General features: G+C 46.7%; 1 protein-coding gene across 2 annotated transcripts; it reads left to right on the top strand.

Moving 5' to 3' along the window:
- On the top strand, positions 1 to 24,091 carry SLC43A3 (solute carrier family 43 member 3). 2 transcript variants are annotated; one of them, XM_036859161.1, is made up of 13 exons: positions 1 to 128; positions 810 to 1,176; positions 1,551 to 1,680; positions 4,219 to 4,265; positions 6,978 to 7,054; positions 7,279 to 7,371; positions 15,352 to 15,491; positions 16,594 to 16,688; positions 17,739 to 17,912; positions 18,138 to 18,257; positions 21,565 to 21,751; positions 22,389 to 22,512; positions 23,126 to 24,043. In XM_036859161.1, the coding sequence occupies exons 2-13, from the start codon at positions 993 to 995 to the stop codon at positions 23,225 to 23,227; spliced, it is 1,473 nt and encodes a 490-aa protein (XP_036715056.1). In that variant the 5' UTR covers positions 1 to 128; positions 810 to 992; the 3' UTR covers positions 23,228 to 24,043. The 2 variants fall into 2 exon arrangements, with proteins under 2 accessions (XP_036715056.1, XP_036715055.1); XM_036859160.1 differs by having other exon boundaries at positions 73 to 172; positions 23,126 to 24,091.
- The last annotated feature ends 811 nt before the right edge of the window (positions 24,092 to 24,902 follow it).

Raw genomic sequence — 24,902 nt, 5'->3', positions numbered from 1 at the left:
GAAGGAAGTGATGGAGAGTGGGTCGCCGAGGACCTCTCTGGCCCCGCCCATCCCGGCCCTTCCGGGATCTCTGGGGGCGTGGAGGGTCTGGGAGGGGCGAGTGGAGGCGCGAATCTAAACCTCGCAAGGTACGCTGCGGCTAACCCCGAGAGCTCTGCGAGGAGGCCAGCGGGTAGGACGCGGCTGGGGCCCGCGGCCGGGGCCGGGGGTGAGGGCGGCGGGGCCGCGGGGACGAGGCGAGGGGCTCTGTGGCTGGGCAGACCTCGGGGCGCCCCTGCTGGGAGGGCCGCTGACCACGTGCTGGAGGGGGAGCGGGTGGGGGTGGGGAGCGCTTTCCTGGCAGATGGTGATGCGAGGAGGGGCGCTAGGAAGGGGGTTATTGGGAGTCCTAGCCGAGGGTCACGGAGGATCGTGTGGAGGTGGGGATATTTTTGCCCTTAGACTGGCCTGCGACGTGACTAACCAGACCATGTGACCTTGGGAAGTTGACAAAGTCCTCTGAGCTTTTGTCAGTGAACTGAAGATAAGAAAACACCCACTTTGCCAAGTTATTGTGAGGCTTTGTGAGGACCTGTGTAAAGTCCCTTATCCCCTGTTCCTGGCTCACAATTGCTGTTGTTATTTTAGTGGCCCGTCTCCAGAACTGGGGCTCAGTTCCAGCTTCCCGACCTGTTGCCAGCTGTGGGATGGGGAGGCATTTGCAGCTGTTTCTAACACCTGGCCTCTTTGTCTATCCCACAGAGAACCTTTGTCCACCGCTACCTTTCCCACAGCCCTGTGTACCAAGCAGCCTCTGCCTTATTTTACAGGATCCAGGGAATCACCCACTGATGGTTTTCACCCAGGCCTGAAACAGCCAGCACCAGAGAGCCACCTGAACAGAAGCGCCTGCCGAAGGAATTTTCCAAGTGCTCAAAAGCCGGGCTTTGCCGCTCCTGTGGTCAGCCCAGGAGGCCACCAGTGGGATTTGAGGATCGGCTCCACCTCGGACCATGCAGGGCCAGAGGCTGCCCCTTCGTGTGGCCACCCTGCTGACGGGGCTGCTGGAATGCCTCGGCTTTGCGGGCGTCCTCTTCGGCTGGGCATCCCTGGTGTTTGTCTTCAAAACAGAACATTACTTCGAGGAGCTGTGTGAACCGAATGCCAGGCTGATGGGCAATGCCACGGGGCTGGATGGTAAGGGAGGAGGGCTTCTCTAGGAAGCTGAGTCTGGTTCCCCGGTGGCGGGAAGGGGTCGGAAGGACTCCACCCGCTGCCTCCTCTGCCAGCATGTCTATGGTGAGAGGAAGGGAGTGTCAGCTGCCCCTGCCCTCAACCTTGGTCTCGGAGGTCCCCGGGGAGGGAAGTACCGGCTCCCAAGAGGTAATTAGGGTCAGTCACGTCCTCACTTACCTAAGGGAGAACTTATTCTACCAGGCAAGCTGTCCGAGATGGAAGAGGCTGCCCTGGACGGGAGCCAGGCTGGGTGCCGGCCTGGCAGGAAGGCTGGGATGGATGGGAGGTTGGCCCGTCCACCCTGGGCTCTTGAGATCTGCCTTTCTCTCCTCCAGACTGCAAAGCCCAGGACGAGCGCTTCTCACTCATCTTCACCCTGGCATCCTTCATGAACAACTTCATGACGTTCCCCACTGGCTACATCTTTGACCGTTTCAAGACCACCGTGGCCCGCCTCATAGCCATGTAAGTCCCAAGGGGATCTGAACAGGGGTGGGCAAGAGGAATTCTGGCAGCAGCTTTGTTTGGAGGGAGACCCAGGCCAGGCAACTGGGTATCCCTGCCCCAGCAGCCCTGCTAGAAACTGCCCAGGGTGTGGACTCTGTCTCGACCTTCCCTCTTCCCCACGCCCCTGCTTCCCTTTCTTCACCTCCTTCCTCTGTTGCACGTGACACTGCATGCTGTATGATATGCTGAATCGAGCAGGAGCCCAGGCCTGCTTCCTGTGAGCGCTGGCCCGGGACAGGGTTATGAAATTAGCAAAGCCTAGAATTGTCACTCTTGGGGCTTCCCTGGTGGCGGTCCAGCGGTTAAGACTCCGCGCTTCCAGTGCAAGGGGCGCCAGTTTGATCCCTGTTGGGGAACTGAGATCCCACATGCCGTGCGGTGTGGCCAATAAAGAAATAAAAGTAAAAATAGAATTACCACCCTCGCCTTCATGCCAGGGACCTTTGTCCTCATCATACCCGAGTGACTCATTGCCATCCTCCTTACCGCCACCATCACTCCCCAGAAGCTTAGGTAGTAAGGCGCCCTGGGTGTCTCCAGCGGTGGGATTTCAGTTTCCCTCTGACGGGAGGGGAGGCCGTGGGGGTCCATCCCATGCAGACGAGTCACGGAGGGTAAGGGACTTGCTGGCTCCACAGGGTGCCACCGCAGCTGGCCAGGTTCGGTGATAAGCAGCCGCCTGCGGGGGAGCTGATAGGACCCAGAGCTGGCGCCTCCCGGGAGGCACGGGAGAGGCTAGCTGTCAGAGGGACCGGAGGGTGGCTGGACCAGGAAACAGCCGGGCAGGAAAGCAAGTCCTTGGCTCTCTAAGCCTTTGGGTGCACGATGACTCTGTCAGTCGCTCTTGGAATTTGGTCACCTGTCTCCTCCTCTTGCCCGTCCCTCTTTGCCCACTCCCTCTTCTCCAGCCTTTAGTGTGTTAAGAAAAACCCAGTCTTCCCACCCGTGTTTCTCCTTTACTTTTACACAGAACTCTGCACTTCTGGTCACCAAATGTGTGGGAGCCTTTCCCACACCAGGCAATACTGTGGCACCAGCTGGGTGTCCTATCATTTAACTCAATTCTGACACTGTCTACCTGGAGATATAGCATCAGATCCCACAGCTTAAGGGCTCAGTCCCACCAGACTGCCCTCCACCTCAGATGCCAATTGCAAGTGGTAGGTCCCCAGTTTACCCACAACTTCAGCTGCAAACCTGGGATTCCTGTGACCTCCTCCCCCTTGGATTCAGTTATTCGCTAAAGGGCTCGCGGAACTCAGGGAAACACATATACCAGTTTATTAAAGGATATGATGAAGGATACAGATGAACAGCCAGATGAAGAGACACATAGGGCGAGGTCCGGGAGGGTCCCGAGCCCAGCATCTCTTGTGTCCCTGTGGAGTTAGGGTGCCGCACCCTCCTGGTCCATGGCTGTGTTCCCCAACCTGGGAGCTCCCCAAACTCCATACTCTCGGGAGTTTATGGAGGCCTCCCCATGTAGGCATGATCAATTATTAACTCCATTTCCAGCCCCTCTCCCCTCTCTGGAGGAGTCGGGGGCAGGGCTGAAATTTCCAAGCGTCTAATTACGGCTGGTCTTCCTGGTAAGCAGGCCGCATCCAGGACCCATCCAGGGTCACCTCATTCGAATGAAAGATGCTCCTAGTTCTCTTATGTAGGAATTTATAAGGGTCTTAGGAGCCCCGTGTCAGGGACTGGGGACCTGGACCAAATATGTATTTCTCATTATAAATCAGAATGTCACACTTAAGCACTGCTTTTATTACCCCATGGTTCTAAGAGAGTCCCATAACCTTGGGATCGTGGTCCTTAAACAATAACATCGTAGAACTTTAAGCTTAGGGCCCTAGATCAGTCAGTCCAATCATCTCTTTTTTTTTTTTAAATGGTTAGATTCTGTTTTTATTTTTTTTAAATTGGGGTATAGTTGTTTTATAATGTTCTGTTAGTTGCTACTATACAGCGAAGTGGAGTTCCCTGTGCTCTACAGTAGTTTCTCATTAGGTATCTGTTTTATACATATTAGTGTATATATGTCAATCCCAATCTCCCAGTTCATCCCACCACCCCGCCCCTTCCCCCGCTTGGTGTCCATACGTTTGTTCTCTACGTCTGTGTCTCTATTTCTGCCTTACAAGCAGGTTCATCTGTACCATTTTTCTAGATTCCACATATATGCGTTCATAAGCGATATTTGTTTTTCTCTTTCTGACTTACTTCACTCTGTATGACAGTCTCTAGGTCCATCCACAAACATCTCTTCATAGAAGAGGCTGCTGAGGCCCAGAGAAGGGCAGTGCCTTGCCCAAGGTCACACAGCAAGAGGAATTAGAACTCAAGACTATGATTTGTAAACGAGGCACTAACCCCTTTCTTCAAGGGCTTGGCTGGTTGGGACTTCTAGGTGGGAGGACCTTGGCTCCGCGCTCCCTGCCCCTCCAGCTTTCTCTCTTGTTGACCGCATTCTCCATCTGCCGTTCTGTGTTCCAGATTTCTCTACACCAGCGCCACGCTTACCATAGCCTTCATCTCTGCAGGTGAGTGCCGTCGGGAGGGACACAACCTCAGGGGCAGCTGGTGGATGGGCAGGTGCAGAAGGTAATGGGCAGGATGCACTGACCCCACAGTTATTCAGAGATCCACAAACTTTTCAGCTGGAAAGAGTCCTTGAGAGGGTTATTGCTGGTCTATAAAAACAGTTTAGTCTAGTGAGACGTGCAAAAAATAAGGACAGTGGAGGGATTGCTTCAGAGAGAAGACTTTATTCAAAAGATTACATACTTCCTTTTGTTATGTATTAAATGTCCTCTCTCTCTTTTTTTTTTTTTTATTTAAATGATAATATGAATGGCAGTTTCTGAAAATATCCTGACTTAGCCGGGTACAAACTGATAACTCTAGTGTAGTCAGAAGTTTTCTTTTCAAATTTTACTGGTCTATAAGTGTCTAAAATTCCCGAAGTCTGGGAATTCCAGTCTGGTGTATTCCCCACTTCCTCCATTATGTAGACGAGAAAACAGGTCAGAGAGAGACCCTTCGCAAAGACTAGCCAAAGGCCACAGAGCAAGTTAGTGGGAAGGGGTCCTGGGACCCTGGCTGTGCTCTTTGCTAGCATCTCAGTTATAGAGGCCAAGAGATGCTTTCCAGTATTCCTCCCCAGTGTCAGATTACGTGGCTCAGTTTTGGGGTTAGGAAGTAAAAGTACCTAACTCTCCTGTGTCTAGTACCTGTGCTGAAGCTGTTACTTCATTTGTGTTCAGTGAACGCAGGCTGACTGAGGGTCTCTGTCTGAGCAGATCTCATGAGGTAGCCTGGCACCTCAAGCCAGTTATTTTAAAACCACTCTGCTCATCAAACTGTCTTCTTACCTAAAAGCCTAAACATGATTTTCAAGTGGCTGAATGTGGAGGTGATGGCTGGGTATGTTTGACTCACATTTGTGAATCACTGGAGTCACAATATTCCCTTTCCCTCTAAAGTAGGGCTTTTTGGTTTTGGAAAAAGCATGCTATTGTGAAAGGAATCTCAACCAACCTTTAGTGCATTTGAAGACGTACCTTTTATAGAGACAGAAATTGAATGGTAAAGAGTGTGAATGCTCTAAAATGAGCAGGTTTACAGTGCTTCTCAAGGTATGGAACAAAAGTTACTAGGATAATCGTTACTTTGGAGAATATTCTTAGGAAGCACACATGTGCTGCATTAACATTGAATCACCTGGTGGGAGAGTTACTTCCTTTTTATTTCTCATTCAACCCTCTGATTTCATGCACGAGAGTCTTGGTTTGGGGCTGGGATGATTTTAACACTATGACAAGAGCAAGTATCAGCCTTTGAACATTCTGAAGTTTAATAACAGTGTTTTCATTGTATTTATTTTTACAGTTACCTCCTATTCACAACAAGCAACACAAGTTGCTTTTCATTTATACTAGCGATATAAAGTTTTCTCTTTTTTTGGCCGTGCCACAGTGGCTTGTGGGATCTCAGTTCCCCGACCAAGGATTGAACCTGGGCCACGGCAGTGAAAGCCCAGAATCCTAACCACTAGGCCACCAGGGAACTCCCAATATAAAGTTTCATTTAAAAATAATAGATTTCTTTTGGATAAAAGTGAGTCAACTTAAAAAAACATTTTTTTTCGCAAATAAGACAGGTGTGGGTTATGGCCCAAATCATGAAGGTGGGCAGAAAGAAGGCTGTAACTTGGGAAAGACTAATTTATGGAGGGCTCCCTAGTCCTGGGCACTTTAGTTGTTTTTAGTTCTGCTTTCTTTTTTTTTTTTTTTTTTTTTTTTTTTAAATTTTATTTATTTATTTATTTATTTATGGCTGTGTTGGGTCTTCGTTTCTGTGCGAGGGCTTTCTCTAGTTGCGGCAAGTGGGGGGCCACTCTTCATCGCGGTGCGCAGGCCTCTCACTATCGTGGCCTCTCCCGTTGCGGAGCACAGGCTCCAGATGCGCAGGCTCAGCAATTGTGGCTCACGGGCTTAGTCGCTCCGCGGCATGTGGGATCTTCCCAGACCAGGGCTCGAACCCGTGTCTCCTGCATTGGCAGGCAGATTCTCAACCACTGCGCCACCAGGGAAGCCCTAGTTCTGCTTTCTTACCCAACACTTGCCAGACCTGTTAGAATGATTTTTTTGCATGTCAGTCTTTCCAAGGGCAAGAAGTATTTATTCATCCTGCATTTCCAGTGCCAAGCACAATGCCTGGCACAAAGGAAATGCTCAAAGTTTAATGAACGAAAGAGAGACACTCAGATCTCACAGCGCCTGGTGAGGTGGGAAGAGCAGGGACTGTTATTCCCATTTATCAGATGAAATGACTGAGTCCCAGATTCAAAATCTAGCTCAAAGCAGTGAATTAGAGGCTGGGCTCAGGGACTGAATCCAGGCTTCTCTCCCCCACAGTGTCAAGGATGAATAGAGGGGCTGCTTGTGGTTTAATGAGGGAAGGGGGCGGTGGGTTGAGTCGTGCCTCTCTCTGTAGACATCCACCCTGCCAGAGACCAAGGGTCATCTTTGATGAGGAAGAGGGTGTCTCAGGAGACCTCTGCAGGGTCCCTCTGCAGGGGCACGTGAAGGAGCCTTGACCAGGACCCTAAGATCCTTGGAGGATGCTGGGAGGCTGCCTAGAATTGGGGTCCTGAGCCCAGGATTGTAGGGAGCAGGTGGGGGCCAGAGTTCGGGGCTGCATGTTTGGGTTGCACTGTGACACCTCCCCATCTCTGTCTTGGATTGTTCCAGACTCAGCTGTGCTGCTCTTCCTGGCCATGCCCATGCTCACCGTGGGAGGAATCCTGTTTCTGATCACCAACCTGCAGGTGTGAGCCTGCCCTCATCACAGGCACCTGGCCGGAGGTTGGGGCGGGTGGAGGGAGGGAGAAGCACTTTGCTACATTGGCGGCCTCTGATGGGGTTGGCCCAAGCCAGGGTGGTAGCTCCTGGGGTGGAGGGTAGGTCTGGGTATGAGGGCCTGACACTTGCCGGGTGCACAGGAAAGATTTCACGGATAAATAAGTGATTCAGCTGATTGTGTGTTCTCCAGATCGGGAACCTATTTGGCAAACACCGCTCAACCATCATCACCATGTACAATGGAGCATTTGACTCTTCCTCATCAGTCTTCCTTATCATTAAGGTAAAAGATAGCAATAGCCCATGTTTATCTCCCCTGCTGCTGGGGAGCACCAGGCATCCATAATCAGCCTCCAGGGTGGAAGGCAAGAGCCTGGGCCAAGACTCATTCTTAGAAACAGGTTTCAGCCCCTAATTTTTTTTTTTTAATTAATTAATTAATTTATTTATTTATTTTTGGCTGTGTTGGGTCTTCGTTTCTGTGCGAGGGCTTTCTCTAGTTGTGGCAAGCAGGGGTCACTCTTCATTGCGGTGCGCGGGCCTCTCAGTATTGCGGCCTCTCTTGTTGCGGAGCACAGGCTCCAGACACGCAGGCTCAGTAAGTGTGGCTCACGGGCCTAGTTGCTCCGCGGCATGTGAGATCTTCCCAGACCGGGGCTCGAACCCGTGTCCCCTGCATTAGCAGGCAGATTCTCAACCACTGCGCCACCAGGGAAGCCCCAGCCCCTAATTCTTTTTTTTTTTTTTTTTTTTTTTTTTTTTTCACACACACACACACTGTATTTTATTTTTACAAGACATAAATAGACTGACACCAAGCATTGTACATGGATGACCACAACAAAAGCAACAATGATTGCAATTACCAAACATGAAACACACTCATACTATGTCATAATATTGACCTTCAGTCCAGTAATCCTCCACTGTAACAGCTCCTTTACTTTGCAGTGAAAATTGATTTGTATATTCTTTGCCTCTGAGTCCTTGTGGGATTTTTTTTTTTTTTTTAAATTCAGACAGAAAGTCACAAAAATTATACTCATCCTCATCAGTTCACTCAGTCCCATGTAATTAATTTTTTTTTCATCTTGATCTTTTGTTAGCACTTTTATGAGTTCATCAGTTTTTCATTAGAGTTCTGAAAATGCTTATTCATTCAGTTCAGCAGTACAGTCAGTTACCAGAAACCTGTACTTGTCAGAGTCTTTTCCATGAATTTCTTGAAGATGAAACCCTTTTATAGGAACATATTTGCAAAATCATCAGAGTACACCCAGAACTGTCTGTAAATGACAAAAGACTTAAAAAAGACCACGGTTAAAGATTTGATGAAAGTTCATAATAATGCAGTTGACAAGAAAATTAGTTATTTCTGAGATATACATTTTAAAGTAATAACTAGGATTATTACTTATAACATTATACCAGAACATATAAGATTTTTAGAAATTTCATGTAATGTCTGAAACATTTATATTAACATATTTCCATACATATTTCCATACAAATACAAATATAAGATTTTTAGAAATTTCATGTAATGTCTGAAACATTTATATTAACATATTTCCATACAAATAACCCAATGAAAGTTTAGTATTAGTTGTTTTGTTTGTTTTTTTATACTGCAGGTTCTTATTAGGCATCAGTTTTATACACATCAGTGTATACATGTCAATCCCAATTGCCCAATTCAGCACACCACCATCCCCACCTCACCGCAGTTTTCCCCCCTTGGTGTCCATATGACCATTCTCTACATTTGTGTCTCAACTTCTGCCCTGCAAACTGGCTCATCTGTACCATTTTTCTAGGTTCCGCATACATGCATTAATATACGATATTTGTTTTTCTCTTTCTGACTTACTTCACTCTGTATGACAGTCTCTAGATCCATCCATGTCTCAACAAATGACTCAATTTCGTTCCTTTTTATGGCTGAGTAATATTCCATTGTATATATGTACCACAACTTCTTTATCCATTCGTCTGTTGATGGGCATTTAGGTTGCTTCCATGACCTGGCTATTGTAAATAGTGCTGCAATGAACATTCGGGTGCATGTGTCTTTTTGAATTACGGTTTTCTCTGGGTATATGCCCAGTAGTGGGATTGCTGGGTCATATGGTAATTCTATTTTTAGTTTTTTAAGGAACCTCCATACTGTTCTCCATAGTGGCTGTATCAATTTACATTCCCACCAACAGTGCAAGAGGGTTCCCTTTTCTCCACACCCTCTCCAGCATTTGTTGTTTGTAGATTTTCTGATGATGCCCATTCTAACAGGAGTGAGGTGATACCTCATTGTAGTTTTGATTTGCATTTCTCTAATAATTAGTGATGTTGAGCATCTTTTCATGTGCTTCGTGGCCATCTGTATGTCTTCTTTGGAGAAATGTCTATTTAGGTCTTCTGCCCATTTTTGGATTGGGGTGTTTGTTTCTTTGATATTGAGCTGAATGAGCTGTTTATATATTTTGGAGATTAATCCTTTGTCCGTTGATTCATTTGCAAATATTTTCTCCCATTCTGAGGGTTGTCTTTTCGTCTTGTTTATGGTTTCCTTTGCTGTGCAAAAGCTTTGAAGTTTCATTAGGTCCCATTTGTTTATTTTTGTTTTTATTTCCATTACTCTAGGAGGTGGATCAAAAAAGATCTTGCTGTGATTTATGTCAAAGAGTGTTCTTCCTATGTTTTCCTCTAAGAGTTTTATAGTGTCCAGTCTTATATTTAGGTCTCTAATCCATTTTGAGTTTATTTTTGTGTATGGTGTTAGGGAGTATTCTAATTTCATTCTTTTACATGTAGCTGTCCAGTTTTCCCAGCACCACTTATTGAAGAGACTGTCTTTTCTCCATTGTATATCTTTGCCTCCTTTGTCATAGATTAGTTGACCATAGGTGCGTGGGTTAATCTCTGGGCTTTCTATCTTGTTCCATTGATCTATGTTTCTGTTTTTGTGCCAGTACCATACTGTCTTGATTACTGTAGCTTTGTAGTATAGTCTGAAGTCAGGGAGTCTGATTCCTCCAGCTCCATTTTTTTGCCTCAAGACTGCTTTGGCTATTCGGGGTCTTTTGTGTCTCCATACAAATTTTAAGATGATTTGTTCTAGCTCTGTAAAAAATGCCATTGGTAATTTGATAGGGATTGCATTGAATCTGTAGATTGCTTTGGGTAGTATACTCATTTTCACAATGTTGATTCTTCCAATCCAAGAACATGGTATATCTCTCCATCTGTTGGTATCATCTTTAATTTCTTTCATCAGTGTCTTATAGTTTTCGGCATACAGGTCTTTCGTCTCCCTAGGTAGGTTTATTCCTAGGTATTTTATTCTTTTTGTTGCAATGGTAAATGGGAGTGTTTCCATAATTTCTCTTTCAGATTTTTCATCATTAGTGTATAGGAATGCAAGAGATTTCTGTGCATTAATTTTGTATCCTGCAACTTTACCATATTCATTAATCAGCTCTAGCAGTTTTCTGGTGGCAGTTTTAGGATTCTCTATGTATAGTATCATGTCATCCGCAAACAGTGACAGTTTTACTTCTTCTTTTCCAATTTGTATTCCTTTTATTTCTTTTTCTTCTCTGATTGCCGTGGCTAGGACTTCCAGAACTATGTTGAATAATAGTGGTGAGAGTGGACATCCTTGTCTCGTTCCTGATCTTAGAGGAAATGCTTTCAGTTTTTCACCATTGAGAATGATGTTTGCTGTGGGTTTGTCATATATGGCCTTTATTATGTTGAGGTAGTTTCCCTCTATGCCCACTTTCTGGAGAGTTTTTATCAGAAATGGGTGTTGAATTTTGTCAAAAGCTTTTTCTGCATCTATTGAGATGATCATATGGTTTTTATTCTTCAATTTGTTAATATGGTGTATCACATTGATTGATTTGCGTATATTGAAGAATCCTTGCATCCCTGGGATAAATCCCACTTGATCGTGGTGTATGATCCTTTTAATGTGTTGCTGGATTCTGTTTGCTAGTATTTTGTTGAGGATTTTTGCATCTATATTCATCAGTGATATTGGTCTGTAATTTTCTTTTTTTGTAGTGTCTTTGTCTGGTTTTGGTATCAGGGTGATGGTGGCCTCATAGAATGAGTTTGGGAGTGTTCCTTCCTCTGCAATTTTTTGGAAGAGTTTGAGAAGGATGGGTGTTAGCTCTTCTCTAAATGTTTGATAGAATTCACCTGTGAAGCCATCTGGTCCTGGACTTTTGTTTGTTGGAAGATTTTTAATCACAGTTTCAATTTCATTACTTGTGATTGGTCTGTTCATATTTTCTGTTTCTTCCTGATTCAGTCTGGGAAGGTTATACCTTTCTAAGAATTTGTCCATTTCTTCCAGGTTGTCCATTTTATTGGCATAAAGTTGCTTGTAGTAGTCTCTTAGGATGCTTTGTATTTCTGCGGTGTCTGTTGTAACTTCTCCTTTTTCATTTCTGATTTTATTGATTTGAGTCCTCTCCCTCTTTTTCTTGATGAGTCTGGCTAATGGCTTATCAATTTTGTTTATCTTCTCAAAGAACCAACTTTTAGTTTTATTGATCTTTGCTATTGTTTTCTTTGTTTCTATTTCATTTATTTCTGCTCTGATCTTTATGATTTCTTTCCTTCTGCTAACTTTGGGTTTTGTTTGTTCTTCTTTCTCTAGTTTCTTTAGGTGTAAGGTTAGATTGTTTACTTGAGATTTTTCTTGTTTCTTTAGGTAGGCTTGTATAGCTATAAACTTCCCTCTTAGAACCGCTTTTGCTGCATCCCATAGGTTTTGGGTCGTCGTGTTTTCATTGTCATTTGTCTCTAGGTATTTTTTGATTTCCTCTTTGATTTCTTCAGTGATCTCTTGGTTATTTAGTAACGTATTGTTTAGCCTCCATGTGTTTGTCCTTTTTACGTTTTTTTCCCTGTAATTCATTTCTAATCTCATAGCGTTGTGGTCAGAAAAGATGCTTGATATGATTTCAATTTTCTTAAATTTACTGAGGCTTGATTTGTGACCCAAGATGTGATCTATCCTGGAGAATGTTCCGTGCGCACTTGAGAAGAACGTGTAATCTGCTGTTTTTGGATGGAATGTCCTATATATATCAATTAAATCTATCTGGTCTATTGTGTCATTTAAAGCTTCTGTTTCCTTATTTATTTTCATTTTGGATGATCTGTCCATTGGTGTAAGTGAGGTGTTAAAGTCCCCCACTATTATTGTGTTACTGTCGATTTCCTCTTTTATAGCTGTTAGCAGTTGCCTTATGTATTGAGGTGCTCCTATGTTGGGTGCATATATATTTATAATTGTTATATCTTCTTCTTGGATTGATCCCTGGATCATTATGTAGTGTCCTTCCTTGTCTCTTGTAACATTCTTTATTTTAAAGTCTATTTTATCTGATATGAGTATAGCTACTCCAGCTTTCTTTTGATTTCCATTTGCATGGAATATCTTTTTCCATCCCCTCACTTTCAGTCTATATGTGTCCCTAGGTCTAAAGTGGGTCTCTTGTAGACAGCATATATATGGGTCTTGTTTTTGTATCCATTCAGCCAGTCTATGTCTTTTGGTTGGGGCATTTAATCCATTCACGTTTAAGGTAATTATCGATATGTATGTTCCTATGACCATTTTCTTAATTGTTTTGGGTTTGTTTTTGTAGGTCCTTTTCTTCTCTTGTGTTTCCCACTTAGAGAAGTTCCTTTAGCATTTGTTGTAGAGCTGGTTTGGTGGTGCTGAATTCTCGTAGCTTTTGCTTGTCTGCAAAGCTTTTGATTTCTCCATCAAATCTAAATGAGATCCTTGCCGGGTAGAGTAATCTTGGTTGTAGGTTCTTCCCTTTCATCACTTTAAGTATATCATGCCACTCCCTTCTGGCTTGCAGAGTTTCTGCTGAGAAATCAGCTGTTAACCTTATGGGAGTTCCCTTGTATGTTATTTGTCGTTTTTCCCTTGCTGCTTTCAATAATTTTTCTTTGTCTTTAATTTTTGCCACTTTGATTACTATGTGTCTCGGCGTGTTTCTCCTTGGGTTTATTCTGTATGGGACTCTCTGCGCTTCCTGGACTTGGGTGGCTATTTCCTTTCCCATGTTAGGGAAGTTTTCGACTATAATCTCTTCAAATATTTTCTCGGGTCCTTTCTCTCTCTCTTCTCCTTCTGGGACCCCTATAATGCGAATGTTGTTGCGTTTAATGTTGTCCCAGAGGTCTCTTAGGCTGTCTTCATTTCTTTTCATTCTTTTTTCTTTAGTCTGTTCTGCAGCAGTGAATTCCACCATTCTGTCTTCCAGGTCACTTATCCGTTCTTCTGCCTCAGTTATTCTGCTATTGATTCCTTCTAGTGTAGTTTTCATTTCAGTTATTGTATTGGTGATCTCTGTTTGTTTGTTCTTTAATTCTTCTAGGTCTTTGTTAATCATTTCTTGCATCTTCTCAATCTTTGCCTCCATTCTTATTCCGAGGTCCTGGATCATCTTCACTATCATTATTCTGAATTCTTTTTCTGGAAGGTTGCCTATCTCCACTTCATTTAGTTGTTTTTCTGGGGTTTTTTCTTGTTCCTTCATCTGGTACATAGCCCTCTGCCTTTTCATCTTCTCTATCTTTCTGTAACTGGGGTTTTTGGTCCACAGGCTGCAGGATCGTAGTTTTTCTTGCTTCTGTTGTCTGCCCTCTGGTGGTTGAGGCTATCTAAGAGGCTTGATGGGAGGCTCTGGTGGTGGGTAGAGCTGACTGTTGCTGTGGCGGTCAGAGCTCAGTAAAACCTTAATCCACTTGACTGTTGATGGGTGGGGCTGGGTTCCCTCCCTGTTGCTGTGGTGGTCAGAGCTCAGTAAAACCTTAATCCACTTGACTGTTGATGGGTGGGGCTGGGTTCCCTCCCTGTTGGTTGTTTTGTCTGAGGCAACCCAACACTGGAGCCTACCGGTGCTCTTTGGTGGGGTTAATGGCAGACTCTGGGAGGGCTCACGCCAAGGAGAACTTCCCAGAACCTCTGCTGCCAGTGTCCTTATCCCCTCGGTGAAACAGAGCCACTACTCGCCTCTGCAGGAGACCCCCCAACACCAGCAGGTAGGTCTGGTTCAGTCTCCCCCAGGGTCACTGCTCCTTCCCCTGGGTCCCGATGCACACATTACTTTGTGTGTGCCCTCCAAGAGTGGGGTCTCTGTTTCCCCCAGTCCTGTCAAAGTCCTGCAATCAATTCCCACTAGGCTTCAAAGTCTGATTCTCTAGGAATTCCTCCTCCCGTTGCCGGACCCCCAGGTTGGGAAGCCTGACGTGGGGCTCAGAACCTTCACTCCAGTGGGTGGAATTCTGTGGTATAAGTGTTCGCCAGTCTGTGAGTCACCCACCCAGCAGTTATGGGATTTGATTTTACTCTGATTGCGCCCCTCCTACCGTCTCACTGTGGCTTCTCCTCTGTCCTTGGACGCGGGGTATCCTCCTTGGTGAAGTCCAGGGTCTTCCTGTCAATGATTGTCCAGCAGCCAGTGGTGATTCTGGTGCTCTCGCAAGAGGGAGTGAGAGCACGTCCTTCTACTCCGCCATCTTGGTTAATCCCCCAGCCCCTAATTCTTACACTGACTTTTTGTATGATGAAATACACCCAGGGACTTCCCTGGTGGTCCAGTGGTTAAGACTCCACACTTCCAAAAAAAAAAAGACTGCACTTCTACTGCAGGGGACGGAGGTTCGATCCCTGGTCAGGGAACTAGGACCCTGCTAGCTGCACGGCAAAAAAAACCCCACCTAACGTAAAGTTTTCCATGTTAACCATTTTTAAGTGTACAGTTCAATGGCATTAAGTTCATTCATGTTGTTTTACAACCATCACCGCCATCCATCTCTATAACTCTTCTCCACCCTGTAAAACTGAAACTCTGTGCCCATTAAACAATAATCCCCATTGTGGGTACCCCCCCATCTCCCCCTTGCCCCTGGCAACCACTGTCTTATTGTCTATTTCTGTGAATTTGACTACTGTAGGTACCTCATAAGTGGAATCATATAGTATTTGTCCTTCCGAGACTGGGTTATTCCATTTAGCGTAATGTCTTCAAGGTTTATCAATGTCGTAGCAGGTGTCAGAATTTCTTTCCTTTTTAAGGCTGAATAATGTTCCATCGTATGTATGTGCCACATTTCCTTTATCCATTCATCCGCAGATGGATACTTGATTTGCTTCCACCTTTCGGATGTTGTGAATAATGCTGCTGTGAACGTGGCTGTTACACTGACCTTTCCTCTCCTTTTTCTGCAGCTCCTTTATGAACAGGGCATCAGTCTCAGGGCCTCCTTCATCTTCATCTCTGTCTGCAGTGCCTGGCATGTTGGGCGTACTTTCCTTCTGATGCCCCGGGGGCACATCCCCTACCCGCTGCCCCCCAACTACAGCTATGGGTAAGGACTATGAGCTGGTGATGGTGTGCCCAGAACCCCTCATCTCACCTGGAGTAGGAAGCAGGGATGGGACAGACATGGTAAATCAGTGGAAACCTGTCCCAGGAGAGGAGGACTAGACCAGGGATGTATTAGTTAGCTACTGCTGCATAACAAACTACCCCGAAACTTAATGGCCTAAAACATTAAGCATTTATTATTTCCACAAGTCTATGGGTAGCTGGCTAGTTCTACTGATCAGGGAGCTACTTGGATGATCTTGACAAGGCTTCTCATGCCTCTGATCAGCTGGTGGGCTAGCTGGGGGCTGGCTGGTCTAGGATGGCCTTACTCACATGGGGTTTGTCTGGCCATTTGGAGTGGCAGGGATTTCTGGGTCACATGGCTTTTATCCTTCCGCAGGCTAGCTTGGGCTTCTTCACATGGTGGTCTCAGGGTTCCAAGATAAATGCCAAAATGCACAAGGTTTTTTCAGTTTTAAGCTTAGAGTTGTCACAACATCACTTCTGCTGGGTTGTCTTGGCTGAGCAGCTCACAAAGCCAGCCCAGATGGAGGGGACAGGGAAATAGTCAGAGCTGTATTGCAAAGGGTGGAGAACAGAGGAGGGGAAGAAATGGGACCGTTTTTGCCGCCACTCATCAAAGCAGTAGAGAGAGGGCATTTGTTTGCTGTTTGGCAGCCCCATGTGCTCTGATTTCATCTCACAGTAGTCCTGAGATACACATACTTATCTCCATTTTCCAAATGGGAACAAGGAGGCTCAGAAGAGTTAGGTCTGAGCCATGTTGCACAGCCCCAGGAAGAGGCAGAGCTGGGGTTTGAACCCAGGCCTGTCCTATTCTTCCTGCACTTCGGTAGTTCCCAAACATTGCTACATATTAGAATTGCTGGGATTACTTGGAGATCTTTAAAAAATATGGGAGCCTGTCTCCCATGCCCAGACATTCTGATTTAATCGGTCTGGGCTGTGACTTGGGCATTGGGGTTGTGAAAAGGTGATTCCAATGTATAGCGAAATGTACTATCCCCAACCCACCAGCCTGAATCTGAGGCTCAGCTCACAATTTCTGGGTCAGGCTGATGGGGCTTCTGTTTCCACAGCCTGTGCTCTGGGGATGGCCCCGGAGAGGAAGAGAAGAAAACGGTTGAGTCCCAAAAGCTGGAGCTTTCAGAGGAGTTCATTTCACCAAAGAAAGGTGAGCCCTACTGGTTAACCCATTTCCACTCCAGAACGTGGCCTTTCCCCGCAGCCAACTTGGTTGCTCACCTCCAGAGCTTTCCCAGGGACTCAGAATCAGGAAAGGTCAGGTAGGGAAAAGACCTGCAGGATCTTCTCAACCCCCTCAGTTTATAGGCGGTCCAGAGAGGGGCAAAATTTTTGTCTCCTCTCCTTTTTGTCCCCCTTTTCTTTCTCATCTCATCATACCCCTTCCCCTCGCAGCCAGTCTTCCATCATTTGCCTTCCCTTCCCCCCACTCCTAAGTCTGCTTTATTTGTCCCCATTTCTGCAGGTCCCCTGGGTCTGCCCTCCCTCATTGTCCCATCTCCATCACTGCCTCCTTTCTCTCCTCTGTCTGTTTTGGGTCTTTGGTTATAAACATCACAAACCACTGCTGGTTAAGGTAGAAACGAGAACAGGATTCTGGGAAGTTCACAAAAGCAAGGGCAAAGTGAACTTGCCAGGCTCCATCCAGGAAGAGTAGAACCAGGATGTCTCTGGGGACCCCAGTCTAAAATCACAGCCAGTCTGCCTCTCGAGGAGAATGATCAAATGGGTCAGCCTTGGGTGAGGCATGGAACGCTTAATTCACAGTCCCATCTGGACCATGAAGAATAGGGCAGGGGGAGATTTCCAGAGGAGACTCAGGATCCTGGTACTGAAAGAAAAGAAGGGGATATAGATCAGCTGAAATACTAGCTGTCCGCCGTGAACCCTCATCTCTAACTTTCTCCTCTCGTCTTTCTTTTCATCATCCTGGCTGAGAAAGATCAGGAAAGTGTTAGTGCAAGAAGCGTTATTGAGTCCACGCTGCGATAGATCAGATTTCGGCAGGCAGAGCACGTGGGAGGCTCATTCAAGGTGGTGGGGACAGGATGATGCGTGTAGGTGGCGGTGTGCCCAGGAAGGCAAGAAGAGCGGGTGAGCTCAGACCTCAGGCTGTCCCATCAAGACCCCTACACTCTTGCCCATCCCTGCCCCCCAACTTTAATTGTAATTCTTGCCCAAATCTTCCTCTCCCCACCAGAGATCCCAACACCAGGGCAGCAGCAGGAACCCCGCTCTTTCCGGAGCTACGCTTTCTCTCGGCGCTTTGCCTGGCACCTGGTGTGGCTGTCTGTGATACAGTTGTGGCACTACCTCTTCATCGGCACCCTCAACTCTCTGCTGAGCAACTTGGCCAGTGGGGACAGGGTACTAGGTATGTGACGAGGCTGGGAGGCAGCACATCTGAGCATCACAGCTGGGGACTTGGAACCTCGAGCCGCGGGGTGCTAAGCTCAGCAGGGCTCTGTGCTCCAGAGAAAGGTCTGAGCAGGGGTGTGGCGAGGAGGGTCAGGCAGGGCAAGGGCCGGGTGGGAGGGTCCTCTCCTGTAAGACACTCCTGGAAAGTTCTTACCGCCCAACCCCTCTCTGCCCTCTGCAGTCAGCACCTACACAAATGCCTTTGCCATCACTCAGTTCTTTGGAGTGCTGTGTGCCCCCTGGAATGGCCTGCTCATGGATCGGCTTAAATACAAGTACCAGGAGGAAGCAAGAAAGACAGGTGAGACCTGGGCTCCAGGGGACCAGGGAACCAGGAGGGGAGAGATCTTTATTTTCCTCCATGCCCATCTTCTCTTTTCTTCTAAATCCTTTTCTACTTGCATCTGTCCATTCATCCATCCATCACTCATCCATCCATCATCCATCCATCCCTCATCTGTCCATTCATCACCCATCCATCCATCATCCAACCAGCAGTCAATGAGTGCCAATTATATGCCAATCACAGTTCTAGATTCAATAACGGACAGGACAGATATGTCCTTGTTCTCAAGAAGCTGTTCTCAGTCTAGAGAGTGGAGAAATGCCAGTAATCAAGCTTTACAGTCCATGAAATAAACCTGCAGGGAGCTATGAAACAGAAAGAAAGGCACATAACCTGTTCTGGGTGGGGATGGTATGGGTGTCAGGGAAGGAAGTCTTCCTGGAGGAAGTGGCATCTAAGCCAAGACCTAAAGGAAGAGTAAAGAAGTGAGAAGATGAAGAGGAGGGCCTTGGGAGAGTGGCCCAGGAGTACAGAGGAGTCAAGGTGGTGAAGGGGAGAGTGAAACATTGAGGAATCTGAGGAATCCCAGAAAGTGATTCGGGCTGGCCAGGGCACAGAGGGGTGGTAGGGAGGGGGCTGGAAAGACGGAGGTAAGAAGGGACAGGCAGTGTTATGCCAAGGAGCTTGGACATGATTCTTGGACAAGAATGGAGGAGCAGGCATGCTGAGGTCTCTCTTTTTTTTTTTTTTTTTTGGCCTTGCACCTCACGGCTTGCGGGATCTTAGTTCCCCGACCAGGGATTGAACTTTGGCGTACACAGTGAAAGCACAGCATCCTAACCGCTGGACCACCAGGGAATTCCCTTTACCCTTGTAGTTTCATCTCTCCCACACCTCACTTCCGTGAGCTGCTTCTCCTACCGCTGCTGGAGTATTTTAAAACAAATCTCAGACATCAGATCATTTCATCTGTAAATACATCAGTTTGTAGCTCCAGCAAATAAGACCTCTTTTATTTAAATTAAACATCACCATAATATCATCATACGTAAAACAGCCCCTAGTCATTTCTTAGTATCATCTAATAAGGTAGTCCTGTTCAAATTTCCTTAATGGTCTCAACTATGCCTTTTTATAGTTGGTTTGTTCAGATTCGGATCCATACAGGGGCCACACAATGTACTGATGTGCCTTTTAGATGTTTTTAAGTCTCTGTGTCCCCCACCCCCTTTTTTCCCTTAGTTGTTCATTTATTGAAGGAACTAGGTTGTTTGTCCTGTCAAATTTCCCACATTTTGGATTTGGCATCCTTTTCATGTCATTTAAAAACGTTTCTTTGATTGGGTCTTTCCTGTAAACAGGCAGATTAATATTTTTATTAATATTATTATTTAATATTTTTTGGCAAGAATAATTCAGAGGTGGAGCCGTGGGCTACCTACACGCTCTCGTCAGCAGGCCCTTGGTACCCGTAGTTTTGTTCTTATGATGTTAAGATTGATCAGTGGGTTCAGACATTGTCAGTCTGATCCGCCCATTATAAAAGTTTCCCATCAGCTGCAGGCCTAATGATTTTAACAGCTATTGATGATCGGTGCCTAGACCCATTATTTTATTAGGGTTGCAAAAAGGAGATTTTCTATTTCTATCTTTCCTTCTGCTTTTAATAGCTAGAATCCCTCTAGAAAGAAAAACTTTCCTTTATTAACTATTTCATTACCCTGAAATAAATGCATGGTTTTTCCTCTATTTACTAGTTTTAGAAAAATGAGTTGGTGCCTTAGAAACTTCCAGGGGTAACCATTCATAGTTTCTCTTTTAAAATCTCATTTTAAATATATTTGACATGTTTCAATCCATTTGTGTCACAATTCTTCTTGATGCTCAAATTATCTCATCTTTGACTATTGGCAACTTTACCAATCCAGTATCTGTGTCCTTAACAAATAGTCCCATTAGTTTTAGAGAGTGTCTTTCCCTTCTGGCACAAGGAGATATTCAGGTCCATTTCATTGGGTATGTTTCCTGGCCCAGACCTGAAACCAGCCATTTCTCCAAATAGCCCTGGGTCCCTTTAAATGAGAAACGGTATTTAAAGACTGCAGTTTGGATGCTAAGGTTTCTAATTCTCCTGGGTTGTCATTGCTTTTAGGCCTCTGAGGTAAGATATACATAATTTTTTGGATGAAAAAATACATCATGAGTATCCACTACTGATATATTTTTTTTTTTCAGTACTGATATTTTAATTCAAATTTTACTTCCTTGATTTTTACATTTGTATCTCTTTTCCTCTGAAAATCATGGTTCCTAAAATACTATAATATATACTATATTAATATATATACTGTATATACATACACTGTATACTATATACACATACTATATATATATATATAGTATTTTAAAAATATATTTTATGCATAATTACTGGTTTAGCATCATCAATACTATTAATAATAGTATGATTGCTGCGTGCTGTTTCTCCCTTCCTCCCTCCTTTCTTTCCTTCTTTCCATTCTCATCCTGAGGATACATCCCATAAGAGTTGTCAGTCAAATTACAGTATTTTAAGAGTCACCAACTTGATATAAAGTTATGTTCATTGGTTTCACCTTGTTGGATTTTTTTTGGAATTGCTTTGCTTGTTTTCTTCCTATTATTTTAATTTTATTTTAAATACATTTGCATATCAAACATTGACATTATTCCTAAGCCGAAACTATGAAACAAGATACAGTCAAAGAAGTTTAGTTTCCTTCTCTGTTCCCTGTCCTCCATTCCTTCCCTTGTTAGGTAATTGTTTTTGTTTTTGCTTTTCCTTAAAGACAGACTCTATGTATGTACAGTTTTTCTTTCTTAGATAAAAGGCAGCGTATCGCACACGCTGTCCTGCAGCTTTCTTTGTATAACTCTCTGTCCTGGGTTTGTCCCACAGCCAGGCTCCCTCCTTCTGCCTTTAACCGCTGCCTAGTTCTGTTATGTGACTGCAGCATAGTTGGTGCTGCGTTCCCCTACTGCTGCTGATTTGGTTGGTTTCCAGTCTTTTGCTATTACCCGTGGTGCTACCCAGAGTATCTGTCTGTGGGTTGAGGGGCCTCCCTGTCAGGAGGTCATTGTGATAATCTATGAGTGAGTGATGCTGGCCTGTAATTAGGATGAGTCGCCGGGGTTGGAAACGAGTGGATACATTTGAATGATATTTAGGAAGTGAATTATCAGCATTTGTTGATGGACTGGAGATGGGGCATGCGTGGAGAGAGGGTTCAGGATGACCCCCCTGCGGGCATCCATGCAGCCTCTGCTCTTCCCTTTGGCCCAGGTTCCTCGGCCTCGGCGGCGGCCCTGTGCTCAACAGTGCCTTCGCTGGTCCTGACGTCTCTGCTGTGCCTGGGCTTCGCCCTCTGCGCCTCCATCCCTGTCCTCCCCCTGCAGTACGCCACCTTCATCCTGCAAGTGATCAACCGCTCCTTCCTCTACGGGGGCAATGCTGCCTTCCTCACCCTCGCGTAAGTGGGCTCTTGGTATGCGTCACGTGACGGGGGCACCCTTGGGGCAAAGGGAGGTGTGCTGGGGGCAAAGAGATCAGGAGGTGAGGATCAGAGGTGGCCAGAGGAGGCACACAGCGTCTGGGAGCAGGTATAGAGGAGGTGGAGGCTGGTGGGAGGGTTAGAGCCTTCATGTACATGCAAGCTCTTCATGTCTGCTCCCCCCTGCCTCTGTTGTCTACCCTGTGAACTCCTATTCACCCTCCAAAGCCCACTTCTGTTCCAGCTCTCCCAGGGAAGAGTAGAAAGAAAGTGTCTTTCTTTCCTTGTGCCTCTCTATTCTTGCTTCCTCTGATAGTGCACGCATCGTCTAGCATATAGCGGAATTATTCATGTGTCTTTTCCTTGAGACCTCCCGGGTCACAGCCGGTGTCTTGGTCCCTGCTGTTTCCCCGGGATCAAGCACGGTGCCATCTCTTTGCTCTGTCGTTTGAAAGCCTAAGCAAAGGTGAAGGAGGGGAGCTGTGTGGGTGCGGGTGGGTGAAGGCAGGCTTAGGCTAGGGGAGTAGGGGGCTGACCAAGGCCCACCAAAGCCATGCCCCTACATGGAGGGAGGGTCCCCAGAGCTCACTGGAACCTCGTTTGTCTCTCTGCCCAGGTTCCCTTCAGAGCACTTTGGGAAGCTTTTTGGGCTAGTGATGGCCTTATCGGCTGTCGTGTCTCTGCTCCAGTTCCCCATCTTCACCCTCATCAAAGGCCCCCTCCAGAATGACCCGTTCTATGTGAGTACTGTGGCGGGTTGGGGGACCCTGGCCTTAGACCAGCAAGGATGTCCAGATTGGGGCAACTGTGTTGGTCCCCAGCAGGGGGCGCCCCCAACCTGGCTGGGGTGGCCTGGGTGTGGTCCCTGCAGGAGCATTTCTTCACATGGGTACATCCTTGGTCTTGCTTCTCAAACTGGGGTCAGTGGGAGTACCCTGCCTTGTGCTGGGGGTGGGGGTGGGGTCCCTGAAGCCAAAGGGTTAACGTGGCACAGCTTCCCAGGTCACTGAATACTCTCTAGGCCTCTGTTTTTTCATCTGTGTGATGGGCATTGGGACTTCCCTAGCGGTCCAAGGGTTAAGACTCTGTGCTTCCACTGCAGGGGGCGAGGGTTCAATCCCTGGTCAGGGAACTAAGATCCCACATGCCACGGGGTGCGGCCAAAATAAAAGGCATAATATAATATTCCCCTACCCCCCACCCACCCTGCTGCATGGGGCAGAATGGAAAATAACCAAGAGTCCATCCCAGAGGGTACCACTGGGTCTGAGTGGAAAGTACAGGATAAACCAGGCAGAATTCTGGTCCCTCCACTAGTGGTGGACTTGGCCTCACTGCTTTCTCTCCCTCCAGGTGAATGTGATGCTGGCGCTCGTCACTCTTCTGACGTTCGTCCACCCCTTCCTGGTGTACCGGGAGTGCTGGCAGAAAGAAAGCACCCCTGGGGTCGCCTAGTTCAGAAGCCCTCACTTTTCAGCCCTGAGGATGTGTCATCTTCCTTCACCTTTGAGCACCCCGTGTCCAGAAAGACTTTGCCCACCCAGGCTACTTGTATAAAGTAGCCATTATTTTTTCTTAAAACGAAAAGACATATTTAACTGTCTACCAAGCCTTCTTATCGGCAAGACAAGAAGCAAAGTCACGTGGAAGTTCTTAGTTTCAGGGTAGGAAGCGCGTGGCCCTGGCAGATGCTTGGCCCGAGGTGGGGTGATGTGATGGGAGGGTGTATCCCCTGCTTCTCCGGGCCTCTTTGTCTCTGAAGCCCATGTGTGCCTGGGCCCTGTGCTGCCGGGTAAGTTTCCAGGTGAAGAGTGAGGTTGTCGTGGCCTCAGCTTTGCCCCCCTGGCATTCAGAAGTGGCACCCAGCTCTCCGTCAGAGCCCCAGCCTTGTTAGGGAATGAGCCTGGGGAGAAAGAGGAAGCAGACCGGGTGGGGTGGGGGGCCCCGGGCTGAGTCCCGGCTCTCCCGCTGATGCTGAGTGACCTTGAGCGGACCCTTCTCCCCGCCGAGCATCAGTTTTCCCACCTGTAGAAGGAGAGGGTCTTGGAGTTGGAGGTTCTTTCTGGAGTTCACGTTCTGGAAGGTTTTAAGAACAGTGACAAAGAGTTAGGCCACCCGAAGGGCCTTGGGAACCAGCTAGCCTGCTTGACCAAAGGATTTCTGATGAAGCCTTTTTGGGCATGTTTTCCTCTTCAAGAAGGGAGATGATTATTTACTTTGGGTATTATATAAAAATGTCCTCTGGGGAATCGTTTTATAATATATTGAATTATATATTAAATAGTTTTATTTAAAAAATAAAGCCTTTCTGCCTAAGGCAACAGCTGCTCCGCCTCTGCAGGCTTCGGGGCTCTTGCGATGTGCACGCCTGCGTGTTCCTGTCCCAGCCCCAGCCTTGGGGAGTGGATGCAGGGCTGGAGTGGAGGAATCCTGGCGCGGCAGCTGGACCCAGAGGTGGAGCAGGAGCCCTCAGACTGCGATCTGGCCACCTGGTCCTGGGCCCTGGGCTTGAGGACCCCCAGCAGTCCCTTCCCTTGCCTCCTCCTTCTGTCCACCCCACCCCTCCCCCTACTGCAACGCTCCCCCCGCCTCCCCGACCCCCCCACAAACTAGAAACGCTAGATGGAATCCGAAAGTCTGGTGTGAGTCTCAGTTCTGCCTTTCAGCAGCCAGGCAAGTCCCTTAGCCACTCGCAATCACAGCGTCCTCACCTGCACCCCTGAGGGCGATTGTGAGAATTTAAGGTAATTTCTACTGCCTAGCACGCAGTGAGAGCACTTGAGCATTTGTTCCTTTGTTTACTGATGACCAGAGAGGAGGTAGGTAGCAAAGGGGGATAAGGTGAGGGACCGGGTGGGCGAGACGGGAGACTCTGGAACACACCAGGTGTTTTATTTGTTTTATTCCTTTTAGCCAGGAGAGGACTGAGGGGGAGGGACTGGCAGGCGGATTCATTCATTCATTCAATAAATGTTTATTGAGCTGCTGCATCAGGCATAGGACAAAGCCTATAGTCCAGCCTGGCAATCCAGGCGGTCAGCAATGTGATACCAACCTCTCCCCTGCCCTCTTCACCTCCCACCTTCAGGGACACAGAACTCATCCCTGGGGACCCAGGTTTCTGGTTTAG

This window comes from Balaenoptera musculus, chromosome 8 (assembly GCF_009873245.2).
Source record: "Balaenoptera musculus isolate JJ_BM4_2016_0621 chromosome 8, mBalMus1.pri.v3, whole genome shotgun sequence".
Classification (NCBI taxonomy): Eukaryota; Metazoa; Chordata; class Mammalia; order Artiodactyla; family Balaenopteridae; genus Balaenoptera; species Balaenoptera musculus.
This window is presented reverse-complemented; position numbering and strand designations above follow the sequence as displayed.

Coding starts and splice junctions, on each gene's coding strand:
- SLC43A3 (XM_036859160.1), top strand. CDS start 993: ATGCAGGGCCAGAGGCTGCCCCTTCGTGTGGCCACCCTGCTGACGGGG. Junction 15,492..16,593: donor CCCCCCAACTACAGCTATGG/GTAAGGACTATG, acceptor CTGTTTCCACAG/CCTGTGCTCTGGGGATGGCC. Junction 22,513..23,125: donor TCCAGAATGACCCGTTCTAT/GTGAGTACTGTG, acceptor CTCTCCCTCCAG/GTGAATGTGATGCTGGCGCT.